Below are 19,829 nucleotides of genomic sequence, written 5' to 3'. Positions count from 1 at the left end.
GGTTCTGCTAGGATGTTTATGATGGTATTGCAGGGGGGTGAAGGAAGTTGAGGACAGCTCAGATGTCTATTCCTAAAGTAATGATGAGAACAATGAACTGAATGTTGCTGAAAAGCAATGAACTACAGATACATTCAGCAATAACATCCAGACCTCAGAATCACAATGTTGAGTCAAGAGAGCAGGAATCAGAATAAGGCATCATTTAGCTAACTTAAAATACATATAATTACAAAAGATATTTAAAAGAAAATTGTAAGGCTTTCAAACATCTCAGTAAAAGTAAGTGGGATGAGAATGGAGATCAAGAAAGGAAAGAAAGTCAAATGAAACAAGGGACTGGATTTCCACACACAGAAAAGCAATGAGCTGTGAACCCAAAATGTGCTTAGCCCTGCCCTGCAAATTGAAGGAGGCCAAATGAAACAATCAGTCAAGAAAATAAGACACCTTGGTGGGAGTTAATTAGAAAATAAATACACTGAATTTTTTTTCCCAGAATTTTACTATGAAGTCAACACTTTCTTTTCGCTTGAATTCTTTTTGCTGCCTATTCCTCTTCCACAGTTTTAATACACCCTGAAGGCTGAGAGGGTTAACTCCATAACTAGAAATAATTTAGAGAGAAAGTGTCATTGAAATATAAAAAGGAAACACCCTGCATCCCTCTTAGCATTTTTTATGGCAATGTAAATTCTCTTCATTCACAAAGCATCTTTTAAAATTTTAATTAGGATACTGCGTTATATGAAAGGAACATCTGATTTTAGGAATGCAAATGAGGGTGTGCTATGAAGCAAAGACGCAGAATTAAAAAGGTAATAGGCAGTTCAGCAAGCAGCAATAAAGAGAAAGGATGTGGGGAAGGATCAAGGCAATAATGTGATTTTTGAAGTGAAAATTGTACTAGCATTTTTCAAATTTAGCAGTTTGACAAGGCTAATGACAGTTGTAATTCATGTTTAGTTTAAAATGCAATAATTATCTTCGGCTAATAAACAAGATATCAGTCAAACAGGATGTACCTATTAGCATTAATTAGGATTTACTGACCCTGTATAGGTTCCTGATAGCGCCTCCTGCTGGCCCAGTAGGTGCAGAGAATTCCACTCAGTTGCTGTCTGGGCTCCCTTCTTCTACCCTTGCCCTTTTTTTTTTGCTTATTGCTACTGTCAACTGAAATAAATGCGCAGTCTAAAAGTTAAAAGAGTTATGGTTTATTTGGTGGGAGGACTCGAGCCGGGATGATAGCCTCTCAGATGGCTCTGAGGGGCTGCTCCAAAGAGCTAGGGGAGGAGCCAGGATATATAGGAGCTTTACAACAGAGACCAGGTAGTTGGAACAATAAAAGATTGCTTGTTATCCAAAGAAAACCAGGCATCTCAAGTTAAAGAATTCAGTGCATTTCTATATATGGGAGGAAGCAAACATTTGGGCTCATTGTATTCATTCCTCTGACAAGCCTCTAGCTATCTAGGGCGGTTTATTTTGTCCTTTATTATTCTGAGTCCCCTCAGAGGGCACCGTTGTGAGTGGCTGCAGAGACTGGCCTGCAGGTCTGTCCCCTGAGGAATGGCAGCAGCCACTGATGCCTTGGTTTCAGTATTTTTCATTTACTCATATGGTTGTAGTATTTTTGTTCACACTACAAAACAAAGAAGATATTAATTGCAGATTCAGCTATAAAATATAGCTGGATTTTGGTTTTCCCATTTTAAACATGAAGGAATTGAGCCTCTGAAAGGTTAACCACTTGGCCAAGTGACAGAGCTGGGACTAAAATCCATGTCTACCGTGAAAGCTCACATTCTCAAGAACAGGACCGCACTGTGCGGTGGAACTGTAACTTAGGACTTCCTCATTCCTAAAGGAGAATTTTGGACACAGCTTTTTAAAAATTAAATTTGTGTTGTATCTTTGTAACAGGAAAGGAAATCTGCCTAGAAAAAAAAAATCTTCAAAACAGCTATGATTTTCTCCCTCAATCAGGAGAATAACTATGAGAGCATATTCTTTAGGAGAGAAATTTTGGTTAAAAAGAAGTGGAAGAAGAAAGAGAGAGGCATCCTGGAGCCATAGAAGTGAACAGACAGCATGAACGGGGGAGCTGCACAGCCTAAGACAGAAAGCTTTTCCAGGAATGGATTTATATTACCAACAACGCTGGCCCATGGCCCACATGCCTGCAGAGCTGTGTCTGTGTTTTTCACTCATCAACAAATCCTTTATGCGCAACCCCACATCACCAGTGGATGAGGAGGCAGGAAAGAACAGAATGGAATAACAAAAGCAAGTTTTGCAAGCTGGAGAGGGATGCAGTCAGGCAAGGGATTCAGGAACTATACGAGTTTAAGGGAACTACCTGTCATCTCACATTTTAGGTTCACATTCTGAATTGCCTTCTCTCAGGACCACTGTTGAACTCCATGGTTAAGCTCTATTTTGAACTTTGGATTAGTTATTAAGAGAAAACAACTGACTGACAATGAAGCTACTTGTAAAGATGGTACCACTCTGTGTGCCTGTGTGCTTTATGGTTTGTGATGAGGCTGAATGGTGTGGCAGGTTCTATCTGCTCTGTAGGGTCATGCAGACCTTGGCAACATACCTGGCACCCTGGAAACTCACATTATTTATTTGTGAAATAAGAATAATATTATTCATCTCACAGACATTTTGTGACGGTTAATTTGGATGACTATTAAAAAGTGCTTCACAAAATACTTGGCCTAGGTGGTGAATGGCCAGTGAGAATGCTGTTAACAGTGGCAGTAGTAGTGCTAACAGCATAGTATTTAGTATACGGAATAAGGGAGAAATCATATGGTGTGTGCTGTGATTCAAGAGTCTTTCCCAGTCTAAAGGAAGAGATAAGATATGTATAAACAAAATAGGTTCCAGCCACATGGCCCTGGGTACTGAGGTCTTCAGAATGAATGAGTTCCTCGAGCAAAAAGAGCCAGAGAGAAGACTGAGTCCTGCACCCCAGGCGCTGCTCCAAGGGTGAGGGGGAGAAAATGAAACTTGGCCACAGATGCAGGGTGTCAACCTGGATAGTGCCGTGTTATGGGGGCCTGGAAGGAAGAAGTTTTAGGCAGAAAGTGTTAAACAGGGTCAGAAAAACACAGCCAAATATAAAGAAATGAAATTTTTAAAAATCTATGGTTTTAAAAGAAGCAAGTAATTTCATTTGTAAGTAGCACATCGTAAAGAATATTAAGTATGTTTAAATAAAACAAGGACTGTCTTTGCCGTGAAACCGGTAAACTAGGTAGAATATGGTCAACTTAAAGAAGATAGTTCACTCTAGTCTACATAAAACTAACTTTCCTGAGAAGTTAATTCATTACAACTCAATCTATGATATTAAAAACAGGAAAGAGCAATGATTCCTAACAGGAGAATGGAGCGATGAATGAGAGTATATTTAACACTGGACTGGAAAGCAGCCAGTAACATAACATTTTTCACAATTAACGACATGGGAAAATTTCCAATGACAATGTAACATGAAAATGCAAGATTCAAACACACACATATACACATGTATGTGTGTATATCCATATACATGCATACATATGTTGAAATGCAAGATTCGGTGCATACATATACGGTTACCTACATATACGTATGCATACACAGAATAAAAAGAATAACACACAGTGCAATGTTATCAGTGGGATGAGAACTGTTTCCTTCTACACATTGTTAAATATTCCCTGGGTTCTATATCCATTACTTTCATAATAAGAAAAAGAATATTTTTAAAAACATGATTAAACTCTACATGTGCAGCAATACCACTCACCGTAAACTTGGTGTCAATGGAAATGGCTAAAAGAAATGTTTCCAAAATATCTGCTGCAGTTTTGTGATGGATAAAGGACAACACTGGGCAAAAACAGCTCTTTAAGGACGATGTGACCCGTATCTTCCAAACCCCCTACACTAGGCTTACGCAGTCAGTAAAGCAGAGATGCAGCATAACTCCCTGAAAAGTACGTCTGGCATGTGAGTGGGATGTTTAACCTCACTGCTGGTGAATAAACATTGCTTCCTGTTACCAGGCCTCTCTGTCCACACACTGCCTGCTCACAAATGACAGTGTGTAAAGGTGCAAACAGAGAAAGATTCTGATTTATACTATTGAAACCACCAGACTGTATACTTCCCAAAATAACAATATGTAACTCACCCATATTAATTTTTACTTCAATTATTTAGCTTTATGTGTACCTACTACATTGTCCCCCAATTTTATCACAATAAGAAGAACTGAATAACATAATAAGCCCAGTCTTCTCTTGAATTATGAACAAGTTCCCCTTTCTGAGAAGAAAATTAAGTTCGTATTGCACCTGGAAACACTTGCTAAAGTATTTAATTACTGTTGTTAGGAGGTTTAGAATAATGGAGGCAGTGTTAAAATAAATACACTATCTCCATTTTCTGTCTCTAATTGCCAAGGTGGAGTCTCAGAAAAGTCAGCAGTCCGGCATTACGGTGGGCCAGTCCCTGGACCAAAGCATGGAGGAGGAGGAGGAAGCCGACGGCCACCTAGAGCATCTGGAGGAGATCCAGGCCCGCATACACTCTTACTACTATGCCAAGTATGACCGCTTCCTTCCGGGGGAGGCCCAGGAGCCCCACCCCCACCCCACCCTGCCCCGAACACCCAAAAGATTGTGCCTGAGCTCAGGAGCAGGGTGCCGGCCAATGTCGCCATCATCTTCAGTGGGCTGCACAACACACACACACACACACACACACCCGCCTCACTGACTTCCCAGTAGAGAAGACGCGGGAGCACTACCACGCCAGGGCGCTCCGCGCATCCTCACCCAGCTGGTGCTGAGAAGGTGCGCCAGGGACATGGGTGCGGGCAACTGCAGGTGGTCAACCCCAACTGGCTGTGGAGCTGCCTGGAGCAGTGGGACAAGGTGGAGGAGCAGCTGTTCCCACTGAGGGACGACCACGGCAGGGCGCAGAGGGAGGACCGCCCGGCAGCCTTTCCCGACAGGCAGGGCGCGCTTCCCACCACCCTGTTCCACCCAACGCCCGTCCATCCCGGAGCCCCAGCACAGGCAAGCTCATTCGGAAGGGCCCTGTGGCCCCAGGCCCCTCGGCTCCCTGCATGTCCACGCACAGCTCTCCTCCTTCAGATGGCCAGAAAGCCGCACGAGCGGGCGCACCAGCCGTGGGAGGGTGTCGGCCAGCACCCTGCACGGCGGGGCTTCCCCTGCGCCCGAGAGGGGGGGAGCCGGCAGAGCCCTTCCCGAGGGCGCATCTCGTGTGTCTGGTGTGGGCGAAGCCAAGCCCATCGCGGGGCCCCCGGGGCTCCGAGGCGAAGTTGGGATTGGAGGCCATCGGGGCAGACCCCCGACAGGAGGGTGGACAGGCCTAAGAGACGGTGTCACTGCGTCCATTAGCTGGAAGGACAGCAGGCCGGGCGGGAAGGTAGAGCATCTCAGCAGAGATTCGCAGCTGTGATGACAAGTAGACAGGCGTCCTAGACTGACAAGTACAAGAGCTCAGGGTGACTGGAAGAGACGGAAACCAGACGCAGGAAGGAAGACACGGGAGGAAGAGACGTGGGGACGCGCACCCAGCGCGGGGGTCAGCAGGGAAGGTCCCCGGCAGCGCGACTCGCGACCACGGGCTGGACGAGGGAGAAAACCAGGATGAACACGTCGTGGTTCCCCTTCTTAAAAACCGAAGACAAGAGAAAACCTATTTTATGTACCTGTCATGTAATAGTGTGTATGTTACATGCTATCAACTAATGCCGACGTTGATGGTGTTTATGCCATAACACACCATTAAGTGCTACTACAATATATATTTGTAATGTGTACAATTAAATAATGGATTTTTAAAAAATCAAAATATATTCTAAAAATAGAAAATAAAAAAGAACTTGTTTATGTGAGTTGTATCTATATATATATTTATTGTATTTGAAAATAAACTGGAAACTAAAATATTCATTTATGAATTCATTCAAAGTAGCAATAATTAATCCATTACATATTTATATTAAAAGTTTACATTTATTTAAAAATACATTTTCCAAAACAAAAATGACATTTAATAAGGAGATTGGCATTGTTTTACATTTTTAGCAATTTTCTCTAAAGTCTTAATTGAAGACAGTGGGACTATCATCTCTGCCTGTGCGTGGAAAACTTCACCGTACATTCATGAGAGAACAGGAGTGAAAAAGGCAAATAATGTTTCACTGTTACGAAGAAAACACTTGTGACTCTGGACCCCCAGAAAGGGTCTTGGAGAACATATGAGAACCCTTGGCCCAGGTTAACTAGTGTATTTGAGGGAAAAAGTGTCTGCGATTATGGACCCTTGTGTTTGGTCTACAGTTTCAACTTTTTTTGTGTGTATATATTTTTTTATTGATGTATAGTTGGTTTACAATGTGTCAATTTCTGGTGTACAGAATAATGCTTCAGTCATACATATACATACATAAATTCATTTTCACATTCTTTTTAACCATAAGTTACTATAAAATATTGAATATAGTTCCCTGTGCTATACAGTATGAACTGTTTCTTATCTGTTTTATATATATTAGTATCTGCAAATTTCAAACTCCCAATTTTCCCTTTCCACCCTCTTCCTTCCCCAGTAGCCATAAATTTGTTTTCTATGTCTGTGAGTCTGTTTCTGTTTTGTAAATAAGTTCATTTGTCTTTTTTTTCTTTTTTTTAGATTCCACGTGTAAGTAATATCATATGATATTTTTCTTTCCCTTTCTGGCTTATTTCTCTTAGAATGACAATCTCCAGGTCCATCCATGTTGCTGCAAATGGCATTATTTCATTCTTTTTTATGGCTGAGTAGTATTCCATTGTATAAATATACCACAACTTCCTTATCCAGTCATCTGTCAATGGACATTTAGGTTGTTTCCATGTCTTGGTTGTTCTAAATAGTGCTGCTGTGGGTGCCTGTATCTTTTTGAATTGGGATTTCTGGGCCATTTGGTAAGTCTACTTTTAGTTTTTTGAAGAATCTCCATACTGTTTTCCATAATGGCTGCACCAAACTACATTCCTGCCAAGAATGTAGGAAGGTTTCCTTTTCTCCTCACCCTCTCCAGCATTTATCATTTGTGGACTTTTGAATGATGGCCATTCTGACTAGTGTGAGGTGATACCTCATTGTAGTTTTAATTTGCATTTCTGTGATAATTAGTGATATTGAGCATTTTTTTCATGTGCCTATTTGTCATTTGTATGTCTTCATTGGAGAATTGCTTATTTAGGTTCAAATTTCTAATCTTTCTAAGTATCATAAAATAATACTTGTGACTTCTTTAAACTCACGGGCCATTCTATTGAAAGAATGCCTTTTTGAAGTTATGTTAGAGCTGCCCAAACTCAGTCACAGGCATTCTGCTGACCCAGATATTAGGTACAGATGGATGGTGAGCCACGTGGTACTCTTCAGTTCTAACTGAAGATCAGAAGATATTGCTAGAAGATTAGGAGAGGGCTAGGGTTATGAGTACCAGAAGCCCCAAGCAGCCTTCATCATGGGCCCACCATCCAGAGTGAAGCAGGCTGTGCACAGTGCTTCTCTTAAAAGCTTGGACCCTCGTCCACCAGGTGGAACCTCTAGACTTGGGGGGCACCAGGGACCCCATGCTCACCTTGAGACAGGTCCAAGTGCCTCAGCCTCCCCCTCCACCCCATAGGGGCAGTTCCAGGCCCTGCTTGTCTGACCATCACAGGAGCATAAAGAGAAATCATCCTCCAAGAGCTTGAAGGTCAGGAAGCAGGAAGGCAGAGCACACACAGGAACTCAGAAGCCCTTAAACTCTAACCATTTCACTCTGCACAGTGAAGGCTCTGCACTGGACCATCTGATCAGTATTTCCCTCTCTGGTTGGAGATCAGAGAGACCCTGCGAAGTCGTGGCAGAGAGTGGGGTGTGTCTGCCACCAAGAATATACCACAACAGCCTCCCCGAGCCACACTCCGGCTCTGCGACCCGGCCTGTGCAGCACAGGCCGCCTCACCACCCTGACCTCCTCTCCAGGGCCTCAAGTGCATTTTTATGACTCTTCTAAATACTTACAAGTCCCCTTACCATAGAATGCTGTTCAGTCAACTTTTGAAACATCAGACACTAAGCAGATGAAATGTCAACAGGGTTTTTCACAGCTACAGAGCTTTCAGATGGAAGCTTTCCTTTTGCCCCTAGGAGAGCTGAAATAAAATCTAGAAGCAGAAATGTAGGTGAAAACCCTCATTCGCTGCCAGTGAGAACACCCCCTTAGAAGGAAGCGCAGAAACAGATGTTTAGCATCCTATGTCGTGTTAATAGTATGCCGCTAAAGAAATGCTCACTTCAGCCAGAATCCCATGTCTAAATGCAGAGTTTAGAACAACAGTTACATATCTAAACTCTTAATCAATATGTAGGTACCCTTCGAATGTTTTTTCCCAAAGTGATCGTGGGAGACGTAACCTTTCTGTTTGGCTGAGAGAATTAGATAGAATGTGGGTTCAACTCTTGTTTGTACAGGAGACTTCCATGTACAGAGATTGTTCTTTCTTTTTATAAAAGAAACACTTCATGTTTAAACCTCATGTGTAACTGACCACACCCTTCTCCATGATGTTGTTTACCCTTAAGACTGAACGTGGCGGGACCCTCAGGGCAGTGGAGTGCCTGGGCCTCCTGCTCTGCGCAGCATCCTTCCTGGGAGCTGTGTGCATAGAATCCGGTCTGGAAGGTGCCACCTCAGTTTCTCTTTGGGGAGCCCGGGCATGTTATGCCAGAAGAGAACTCTTTGCTTTTAGAATAACTAGTAGTGCCTACAGACAAAGCGGATTAATGATGTCTTCCTAATCTCTATCAGGATGGAAGCAAGATGAACTGTAATTTTACTCCTTTGGATATAAAATTAGACCTTTGGGAAGATTTACCAGCAAGCTTTCAGCTGAAACAAAATGGCTCCCTGGTAAGAATGGTCCCGTATGTTTGTTGTAAATGAGTATTTGTTGAGTAATTTTAATGACCATTTTTGAGTTTCATAAAAGCAGAGCACTTTGTGACCTGTTGCAGAGTCAAATCACTGGTTGCATTTTCATCAGCCCAGGCAGGGCCTATGAATTACCCTGGTGCTAAGAATAAACATGAAATCTGTTTTCTTGGCGAATGATCACACCTAGGGTTTGCTGTTTCTGTGGCTAGAAGCATCCTCACATCATTCAATTCTTCATTCACAGGATTAGCAGCTGTAATGTTTGTGTCTGACAGAATCACATTGTATCTTTGTAGATTAAATTCTAACACTGACAGGTTCTGAGAGCAGGGTTAACACCATGTTGGGTGACTGTAGATTTGAGGTTGGAAGCACCAGTGTGCAGCTGCGGGCAAAGTGCCTGCTGGGGAGGCCTTCCTTCTGATCTGTGGTCTGTTTCTCATTGTCAAGAAAGGTCAGTATGTGCAGTGGCCAACCCAGCATGCAGGACACCACTTTTTACAAGAAAATAGTGTTTATGTTTTTGCCTTTTGAGTGGAAATTAAACATTGCGCGTGGTCAGCTGCACCTGTCTTAAAGGAACAGTAGCCATGAGCCCTTTTGTTTGTTTGTTTGTTTCATCTAATCTTGATTCTCCGCTTGCCAGAAAATAGCCAATTGTGCATCATTAACTAATAAGAGTAATAGTCCCCCTCGTGAAATGTCCCGGATGTGTTATGGATGGTTTTATCCTGTGATAATTTTAGTCAAGTACACATGATTCTCAGATGTTGCACTGTCGCTCTGTCACCACCGCGAGACCTGCTGTCCCCAAGGCCAGTTTTGCCTTGGCCACTGGTGGATCTGTGCTTCCAACAGCCAGACCTCTTTTGGTCTCAACAAACACCTTATTGCTGTCAGCCACTCAGGATGTGTACTGAGTGTCCTGAAATGTGCCTTTTGAGAGCTTTTGCCTTGAAAGAGACCTCCGCAGAGCTGGCCTGTAGACTTCACAGTAAAGACAGGAAAACTGTAGCAAACTGGGGAAAGCTTTAAACTGTGGAACTCAAAGCCAGGGTGGGATACAATAAAACATTAGTTTTCTGATGTTATGAGTAGTCTCACTTTCAAAGGAAGATGCTTGGTGAGCCGTATACCCTTTTCATCATCTCATTTTCTGCCAGATTTTGAGGTTTGTTCAAGAATGGAGTAGTCTAACTGCCGTGAAGCAAAGGGTATCAGGAGAAGCAGGCTGCTGTTCCACAGCCCAGTTCTTGCTTTGGAAGAGCTCACAAAGCAACAAACTAGACAAAACAGTGCCAAAAGGTATGACTTGCCTTTCTTTCTTTCTTCTGTATTTTGTTACTTGTCAGTGTTATTTCTACGAGAGGGGTCTGAGGCATTTTATATGACCAGTAATGAAATCCTGATGCGTTAAGAGAAAATTATACATAAAATAACAGCTTATTTTAGAGCAACATAATTGGATATTTTGTGAATTTGAGCAAATCTGCTAGAAAACAGCAAATTGTCTGGATCTTGTACACCATGGGTCCCAGTCTTCAGGGGAGAGAGGTGACAGTCACGGGGTGGTGTGACCTGTGATCGGCCCAGCCTGGGGACTGTTGAACAGCGAAAGACACTTCCCTGGCCCACCAACAGAGCCTGCCTCCGGCCCCTGCGCCCCTGGGGCGTGAATCTTGGGTGCTACGCGGCAGGGGAGCTGCTTCTGTTTGAGGTACCGCCACCCAGGCAGCGGAAGATAACTGTTATCATGCTTGTAGGTGGAAACAAACTAATACAGAAGGTTACCTGTCCCACACTGGCAACGGGTCGCGGGCCGGGCAGGGGGCAGCGCGGCCAGAGTCATTGTCCTGCAACTTGGCGCACCAGTGGGCGCCGGCGACGTGGAGGGTGCGATCGGGCCGCGCGCCCCCGCCGGCCGGCACTTCGGGAAGCTTTGCGGATCCTGGCCGGGGCGCGGGGGGCGCCGCCGGGCCGCCCAACTTCGTGACGGGGCAGCGGCGCGGGGACCGGGGGCGCCCCTCCCCCGGGGGCCCGGCCGGCGCCGGAGTTTGGAGGGGGGCGAGCGAGGGAGAGGGGGCGTCCTTCTGTCTGCGGGGAAGGTGCGCCGGGCGCCTGCGGGCTCCGGCCGGGGTCGGGGTCGGGAGCTTGGGGTCCTGGGGACACATCTGCCCCGCGTTACCCGGGCGCGGGCGGCGGCTTCCGGCCAGCAGCGCGGTGGCGGCGGCTGCACCCCGAGCTTCAAAGGGCTCCCGGGCCGCGCCCGCTGCGGGGGGTGGTTGGAGATTGGTTTTCGGGGCCTCCTCCCACCCGTCCCGCCAAAGGAAGACTTTCCTTGCTTTCCTTTTCCCTAACTGGCTTCACACATCTTCCTAGTCTGCTTCGAGTTCCCCAAAGTCGTTGTGACACCCCAGAACTCCCTCAGCTCCCCTAGAAAAGCCTGTTTTAGCCCTCCACCCCTCTGTCTGCCTTAAAATCGGTTTCAGCTACCCCACAAAAAAGTACGGTTTCCTACTCCTCAAAAAAAGTCAGTTTCACACGCCCCAGAAAGAAAAGGCCTCACGGGGGAGGGGGTGCCCTGAGACAGCCGTTTCACACCCGTCTCCAGCTGGCAAACAAAGCGGCGGTTTCTCCGCTTCTGAAGTCGGGCCTCCCTGGACCTCGGAACCCCCTCTACCCCCGCAGCCTCCGTGGTTTCTGCTGCCACCTCTGCCCCCACCTGGGGCCCCGGGAAGAGAAGTGCCAGGGACTTCGCTGTCGGACTGTGGGACTGTGGCACTGTGGGACGGAGACCCTATTCTCATCCCTCTTTTGCTGTGGGATGGGGCCGGGCAGGTGGGTCTCCCACCCCGTTCTAGAATGGAGCCCCCCTGCGACCATGTTGGGGAAACCCTGGTCTTGGGATCCCTCCCCCCCAGGGCCCGGAGACAAGGGATGTAAATTTTAAAAATACATTAAAAATACGTGTGTGTATTTATACACACACATGTATAACAAAAACAGATACCTGTTTCATTTTTCTCTGTACGTCTTCCAGTCCTCCCCTTTTTCTCATTTTCATAACCACGGTCTTAGTTGAAGTTCTGGTCTCTACACAATCATAATTCCCTTCTTAACTGAACATACAGCCCACTCCATTTATAGATGTGTCCCCTTGTTTTTTCTCCATCAGATGTGGAAGAACCACCTGAGAATGAGGGCTGATCAAACCTAAAAGCAAAACTCATAAAATTGATGCAAACCCAAGTCAGACACACAGTGATCTTTATAAAATTATATGTAGATGATATATTACAGATGAAACTTGTGTTAACAAGCAGCAGACTAGATAATCAGATGTGTCATTTTAAAAGCTCACTCTGGCGGCAACTGGAAGATTAGACTGAAAGAGTGGGACTCAAAGTGGGGAGACAAGTCGTGCTGGCTTCCTCTGGTTGCCATTACAAATGGCCTCAAACTTAGCAGCTTAAAATGACGGGAATTTATTATCTCACCGTTCCGTAAGTCAGAAGTCTGAGTTGGCTCTTCTGGTTTCTCTGCTCTGGATTTTATAAGGCTGGCTGGGTTCTTACTGATAGTCTGGGAAGAATCCATTTCCACGCTCATTCAGGTTGTTGGCAGAATTCAGTTCCTGGTGGTTGTAGGATTTGGTTTCCTTGTTGGCTGTTGGTTGGGGGCCACCCTCAACTTCGAGATTTCTTTTTAGTTCTAGGACATGGGCCTTTCCTCTCAGGATGAGCAATGGTGTGCCAGATCCTTGTCATGCTTAGAATTGCTCCCGATCTTTTGTCAACTGACTAGTAACCTGAATTACATCTGCATGGTCCCTTTACAGTGTTACCTAGATGGGTGAGCAATTGAATACCAGGAGACAGGAATCCCAGGGGGATATCTTTATTTACTTTTTTTTATTTTTATTGAAGTATAGTCAGTTACAATGTGTCAATTTCTGGTGTACAGCAAATGTCCCAGGCATGCATATATATGCATATATTCATTTCATTAAAGGTTATTACAAGACATTGAATATAGGTCCCTGTGCTACACAAAAGAAATTTTTTATCTGTTTTTATATATAGTGGCTAACATTTGTAAATCTCAAACTCCCAAATTTATCCCCTCCCACCCTCTTTCCCCTGGTAAACATAAGATTGTTTACTATGTCTGTGAGTCTGTTTCTGTTTTGTGGATGAGTTCATTAGTGTCCTTTTTGGTTTTTTTTTTTTTTTTTCTTGTTTTTTAGCTTCCACATTAAGTGATACCATATGGCATTTTTCTTTCTCTCTCTGGCTTATTTCACTTAGACTGATGATCTCCAGGTCCATCTGTGTTGCTGTAAATGGCATTTTATTATTTTTTAAGTCACTGAGTGGTATTCTATAGCATAAATATATCACATTGTCTTAATCCAGCCATCTCTCAATGGATGTTTAGGTTGCTTCCATTTGTTGGCTATTGTACATAGTGCTGCTGTGAACGTTGGGGTGCATGTTTCTCTTTGAATTCAGGTTCCTTCTGGATATAGGCACAGGAGTGGGATTGTTGGTTCACATAGTAAGTCTATTTTTCATTTTTTGAGGAATCACCATACTGATTTCCACAATGGCTGCACCAAACTACGTTCCCACCAGCAGTGTAGGGGGAAGTTCCCTTTTCTCCACAGCCCTCTCCAGCATTTATCATTTGTGGACTTTTTAATGATGGCCATTCTGACTGGTGTGAGGTGACATCTCATTGTAGTTTTGATCTGCATTTCTGTGATAATTAGAGATATTGAGCATTTTTCATGTGTCTATTGGCCATTTGTATGTCTTCATTGGAGAATTGCTTGTTTAGGTCCTCTGCTCATTTTTGGATTGGGTTGTTTATTTTATTTTATTTTTTGTCATTAAGTTGTATGAGCTGTTTCTATATATTTGGAAATTACACCTTTGTTAGTTGCATCATTTGCAAATATTTTCTCCCATTCCAGAGGTCTAGGGAGATATCTTTAAAATTCTGCCTACCACAGATGTTAAAAGACTATTACAGTAAACCTGGAAAAAAGATGACTTACATTGAAACAGTAGAAATGGGAATAGAGGAAGGAGAAGGAAGAGAGGTGTTAAGGAGGTGGATGTAGGGACCTTGGTCACAGTTGAGAGAAGAGGAGAGTGGGGGGGGCTCCAGGGAAACTGACATGGATGGACTTAGAGGGTATTATGCTAAGTGAAATGAGCCAGACAAAAACAAATTCTGTATGATATCACTAATATGTGGAATCTAAAAAATACAAAAAACTAGAGAATAAAACAATAAAGAAGCAGACTCACAGATACAGAGAACAAACTTGTGGTTACCAGTGGGGAGAGGGAAGGGGGAGGGGCAATAAGAGATAGGGGTAAATAAACAGATTATTATGGTATTATATGAAATCATGTGTGTGAAACTTTTGAAAAATGTAAGCACTATAGAATTTAAAGATTCTTTCATTCAGTTTAAAAAAGACGTATTTGGGGCAAATTACTCAGTGGCTCAGAGAAAAATTCAATAAAAAAAAGTGATTTTGCCAATAAAAGTTCTGATTATATTCATAATAACATTTTAGTGTTAAAAAAACACTAAAAAAAAAAAACTTCTTCATTTTAGACTGGTAATTGCAGAACGAGTACAGAATGGTAAAGGGGTTAAGATTCAGACACCAAGCCCTTGTGCACTTTTGGTGGGAATGTACATTCGTGCAGCCACTATGGAAACCAGTATGGAGGTTCCTCAAAATATTAAAAATAGAACTACCATATGATCCAGCAATTCCATTTTTGGGTATTTATCTGAAAGCAATGAACACACTAACTTGAAAAGATACGTGCTCATTGCACATTATTACAATAGCCAAGACATAGAAGCACCTAAATATCTCCTGATGGATGAATAGATTAAAGAAGTGTGAGATATATGTGCAATATATATTATTGATAAAGAAAAGGTGAGATGTATAATAAAATATTGTTCAGACATTTAAAAAAAAAGAAAATCTTGCCATTTGCAACAACATAGGTGGACCCTGAAAGCATCTGTTAAGCAAAATAAGTCAGACAAAAAAGACAAATACCATCTGATCTCACTTTTCTGTGGAATCTAAAAAAGAAAAGAAAAGAAAGAAAGAAACCAAACTTATAGATACAGAGAACAGCCTAGTGGTTGCCAAAGGTCAGGCAGGGAGTGAAATGGGTGGAGGGGTCAAAAGGTACGAACTTCCATTTATAAAATAAATAAGTCCTGGGGATGTAATGTGCAGCACGGTGACTATAGATAATAATACTGTACTGCATATTTGAAAGTTTCTAAGAGATTAGATCTTAAAAGTTCTCATCACAGGAAAAAAAAGTATGGCTACATGTGGTGATGAATGTTAGCTAGACTCGCTGTAATGATCATTTCTCAGTATATACAAATCATTGTGCTGTGTACCTAAAGCCAATATAATGTTATACGGCAATTATATCTCAATTTAAAAAACAAGTGTTTGACATAGTTCAGGGATGTGCTTATGTACTCTGTGAATGGTAGCAGTTTTATTCACAGACTAACATTAATTATATATGAATTATCATTGTGTCAATGTTTATATCAATATGCTACAGTATATTAACCTAAAATATCTTTAAATAATTTAAATGTAATAATATTTAAATATCATAGTGTTTCTAAATTAATAACTAACCTCTGGTGATTACCTCTTAAGGGAAAAAAAAGAATCATCCTGTTTACTAGCTGTAGGAGTTAACCACTCTAAACTTCAGTTTCCTCAAATGTAAAAGGTATAATGCCTATTTCATAGGCTTGTTAGGAGAATTGAATGGGATTAAGTGTATCAAGTGCCTGAAATATACTGAGAGCTAACAGACAGGTATCACGATCAGTGTCATCCTCACATCATCATGACCGCTGTCAGCACAGCCACCACCGTCGCCACCCACACTGAAGCAGGATCAATGGGTCAAAGAATACAAAGCATTACCACCCTTCCGCAAATGACAAATTACTCTGAAAGATGCCTGCACTATTTTGTTCAACTTTTATAAGCAGAAGCCATATTTTTGGAGTCACTGTCACTGTCCTTGGCAGACAGCAGTCCCAGTCTTGGATGTTTCCAAGGATGTGAAATTGTGAGCAGATATCCCCAGCCCTTGCTCTCCTGCTTCTGAACCCAAGCTGGCATTGCTTAGGAGACTGGAAATGATCCCAGCTAGCCCCTTCCCCATTCCGATGCTGGGAGCCCCAGTGATGAGCGGGAAATGACTTCACCCGCAGGGCTACACAGCTACCACCTGCAATTCCAATGCCTATTTCATAATTCATGTCCTCCTTTCTCTGGGGGATGGAAGGAGCAGCCAGTGAGCAGGACCAGCAAATGGAGAGCCCAGTAGGAGAGGGCGGGAGGAAGAGGACATTGCACTATAATCACACTCGCCCCTACAGGCACTGCTGGCACCAGGCAGAGCTGGCTGAGAAGAAGGGGGAGAAGGAAGCGGGGCTGCAGGGCTCCACCTGACAAGGCCGCCCTTCTCCTGCAGTCAGGACAGTGCACAAGGGGGTCTGAAGTGGGGCTGAAGGGCTGCATCCGCATTAAGAGCGTCCCTAGACTGCTAATCCTCCCCAAGGGGGCAGAAGAGGGAAGGAGGGGTGGGAAGGTGGCTTTAAAGCTGAACATTCATGAACTGTGTCCTCCATTCATGGCCCACCCAGGGCATCCCCCCGAAACGGTGGGGGCAGGAAGGTGGCTTGAAGGGCTCCACCCCACAAGAGCTGCCCTCCACTGCGGTCGGGACAGTGCACGAGGGGATGCGAAGTGGGACTGGAGGCTTCTGCTACTATTAAGTGTGCCTTAGATTGTGGGATTTGCCCAGAGCTGACTGCAGTGCAGGGAGGAACAGGAGAGCTGGAGGAGGGGCTCCCCAAGGCCCAGGGCTAACAAAGGGGGCTGAAGGGCTGTGCTGCCGTCAGCTGTGCCCCTCCCCGCTGCCCCGGCCAGCGCTTACTGAATAGGGGCCGGAGCAAGGACGAGGGGTGCAAGCTCTGTGCCTCCTTCACCTGTGCCCCTGGGCTCTGCCCCAGACGCCGTCTCAGCAGAGCGGCTGTGTTCGGACCTAGGAAATCCATATTCCTTACTCAGTTTCACAAGGGAGACATTTGCATTGAGTTGGAAACTGCTGAGAATCTTCACAAAATGAGTGTTCACCCCGCATGTTCTCCACACCCCGCTGGCTTTTATCTATTTACGTGGCAGGCCTGAGCCGTGGGTACAAGGCACCTTCCTTCCCAGGGGGCACGGACGCGGTGGCCTTGAAGGGCAGCGCCTGGCCATCCAGGCCTGTTCCCGTCCTGCCGCAGGGTGCCCTTCGCATGTCACAGTTGAGAACATGGTGTTGATGTAGTGCAGAGAAATCCGACAGAGAGATTATTTTAGGGAACCTGTCTGCCTGGGGTGGCTCTGCTTACCAGCTTGTGCGTGGCCCAAATTCTGCTCTCTGTAAAGGACACATAAGGACACAGTTTGGACATCACGTTGAAACCCAGTAATTGAGATGTGGGAAATTTAGGAATAAATTTTTTAATGGTAATACTGATATTAAAAAAAAATAACTGTGATTCACAGCGAATGTGACTTTCCCTAGGGATGAACTGACCCAGATTGCTCATTCTTGTGTCTCCTGGCACAGGCAGATTTCTATGGATCTGTATTATAAAGGAACAACTGCATGCGTGTGTGGACTGTGAGCCCAGGAGGCGGATCCGCTTACAGCAGCGGCCGGGTGTCTGGCTGGGGAGGCAGTGCAGGGCCTCAAAGACGCGCCTGCAGGGGCGGCAGCCGCAGAAGGTCCAGGATCCGGACACCAGGTCTCCGCATTCGCTGAGGAGGCCAAGGCCTGGCGTTAGAGAGGCCGGAGCTCCGCCCCGGCCCCGCCCCAGCACCCCGCCCCTCACCCAGGCCCCGCCCCTTGCACTTCCCCCCTCACCCCGCCCCCAGCCCACTGCTGGTCCCGCCCACTGCACACACACACCCCACCCCCCCACCCCACCCCCCCGCTCCAGCCAGCTCAACCCCACGCCTACCTGTGCCTCTGGTCCTGCTGGCAGTAGGGACCTGTGACGTGGGCGGGGCACACGCAAGGCTGCCCAGCACGCAGGTGACCCCGGTCCTGCAGCGGCGCGGCCGCGGGGGCGCACCTGTGGGGTCGCCTGGGCGTCAGCTCCGCGCGGCCCTCTCCGTTTGACATATCCGAGGAGGGCCGAGGGAGATCGCCTGGGGGAGGCAATAAAATTAGTTTCCTGCTAAGTGTGTTTGCTCAGGTAAACCCTGATTGTTAATTTAGGTGAGAAACTGAGACCAGAGAACTTAAGTGCTGCAGCCTCGGAATCTGGGAGGCGGCAGACAGAACTCGGACCTCAGGGTGCTGGAATGCCAAGCGGCACACAGAACACACACCTCCTGCACACACGCTCACACCTCCTGCACACGTGCACACAGGCTCCTGCACCCACACACACGTGACAGGACAGTCAGCAGGGCCAGGCCAGGTGGCAGAGTTAGCTCGGGGCCCTGCACGGGGCTGGTCCTCACTTACAGAACAACAGGCCCAGCTCTTCAGACCCCTACCCGGCTTCTTTGCAAAATGGCGGGATGAGGACCTTGGGGACTAAAACTGGGGAACACTTAGGGGGACACGGTTCTAAGGCATCCACGTTCCTCAAAGTTCAAGGGAAAAAGCCACGGAGAAACATTTCTGCCCCAGTTTGGACCTGCTTCTTCAAACTCTAACTCGACTACAGGTGACTTTCAAGAGCCGCCCAGGAGTGAGGTTCCCGCAGGACCCCAGCACTGTGTCGGCTTCCTTTCCTTGCTATGGTCTCCCTTCCCAGGGTCTGTCTTCTCTTCAAAGCGCTGCTCCCAGCTGACACCACATCACGGACCCAAGGGTAAAACTCAGTGTCATGCCACATGGAACATATTCCACTTTCAAGGGCGAGCTTGACTCTGTCACACACACTCCTGGAAAACAACACGCGAACAACACAGGTCACAGGCACTCACCTTCCCCCATAAGCACGCTCTCCGAGTCACAGCAAGTCCCTGGACGGCATGTGTTCAGACGCATCGTAACTCAGAGCATCACAGCCGGAACTGGTGACTTGGAGGAGCCCGCCTACCTAAGGCACAAAAACACGCTTCCAAGCTGCGACCTCGTCCCGCCGGGCCGAGCTGCGACACAACTGCCTTCCCGCACGCAGCGCAGCCGCACTCCTCACACACGCGGGTGCGGGGTGCACGCGGGTGGAGGCCGGAGGCCAGACAGAGCTGCTCCCCGGAAGCTGCCCTGCGCCCGAGGGGCCGCGCTGCAGACACGGAGGCGTCACCCATTTCAAAGATGAGAAGTCCAAGGGAAGTTTTTTGTTAAAGCTATAAAGACTTTTGAGAATATAAGTGAAACAGTCAACTTTCTACTTAAAATATTTAGTACGTTTATATATGTACATATATTGATTTTCAAATAACATTTATGAAATTATATATTAACTTAAATACATTGCTGGTTTTCCTCTTTCACAGCTAGTCTAACCGTGTCATTCAGACCCTTCCATTCCACGTGCAACTCTGTCCATGTCATCTTTTTCCAGAATGCATCATTTTCACCTTGATCCAAGTTTCCTGACATTTCACTTTCTAAATTCACATCTGTTACCCAAACAGGAAATTTAATCCCCAGGTACAAGAATTTGTTTTTATGACATTCCCCTCTTTGCTGCGTTTAAGTCTGCTTTTCGGTGCATG

General features: G+C 45.5%; 1 protein-coding gene across 1 annotated transcript; it reads right to left on the bottom strand.

Moving 5' to 3' along the window:
• Nucleotides 1–15,725: 15,725 nt before the first annotated feature.
• On the bottom strand, nucleotides 15,726–19,821 carry LOC135320889 (cryptic protein-like). The gene is made up of 4 exons (XM_064484027.1): nucleotides 19,092–19,821; nucleotides 18,113–18,302; nucleotides 17,800–17,909; nucleotides 15,726–17,526 (listed from the first exon to the last, which is right to left on the bottom strand). Coding segments are annotated over exons 1-4 (366 nt in total). The 5' UTR covers nucleotides 19,156–19,821; the 3' UTR covers nucleotides 15,726–17,524.
• Between the last annotated feature and the right edge of the window lie 8 nt (nucleotides 19,822–19,829).

The sequence above is a fragment of the Camelus dromedarius genome, unplaced genomic scaffold, assembly GCF_036321535.1.
Source record: "Camelus dromedarius isolate mCamDro1 unplaced genomic scaffold, mCamDro1.pat HAP1_SCAFFOLD_67, whole genome shotgun sequence".
In the NCBI taxonomy this organism is placed as follows: domain Eukaryota; kingdom Metazoa; phylum Chordata; class Mammalia; order Artiodactyla; family Camelidae; genus Camelus; species Camelus dromedarius.
The sequence above is the reverse complement of the archived record's forward strand: the minus strand, read 5'-3'. Positions and strand labels throughout refer to the sequence as shown.

Excerpts from the sequence above, each read along its gene's own strand:
- LOC135320889 (XM_064484027.1), bottom strand. The coding sequence starts at position 19,155 with ATGCGTCTGAACACATGCCGTCCAGGGACTTGCTGTGACTCGGAGAGC. Across the intron at positions 18,303-19,091 it reads GAGCGTGCTTATGGGGGAAG|GCGATCTCCCTCGGCCCTCC; the intron begins GTGAGTGCCTGT and ends TGCCTCCCCCAG. Across the intron at positions 17,910-18,112 it reads CAGCAGGACCAGAGGCACAG|CGAATGCGGAGACCTGGTGT; the intron begins GTAGGCGTGGGG and ends TGGCCTCCTCAG.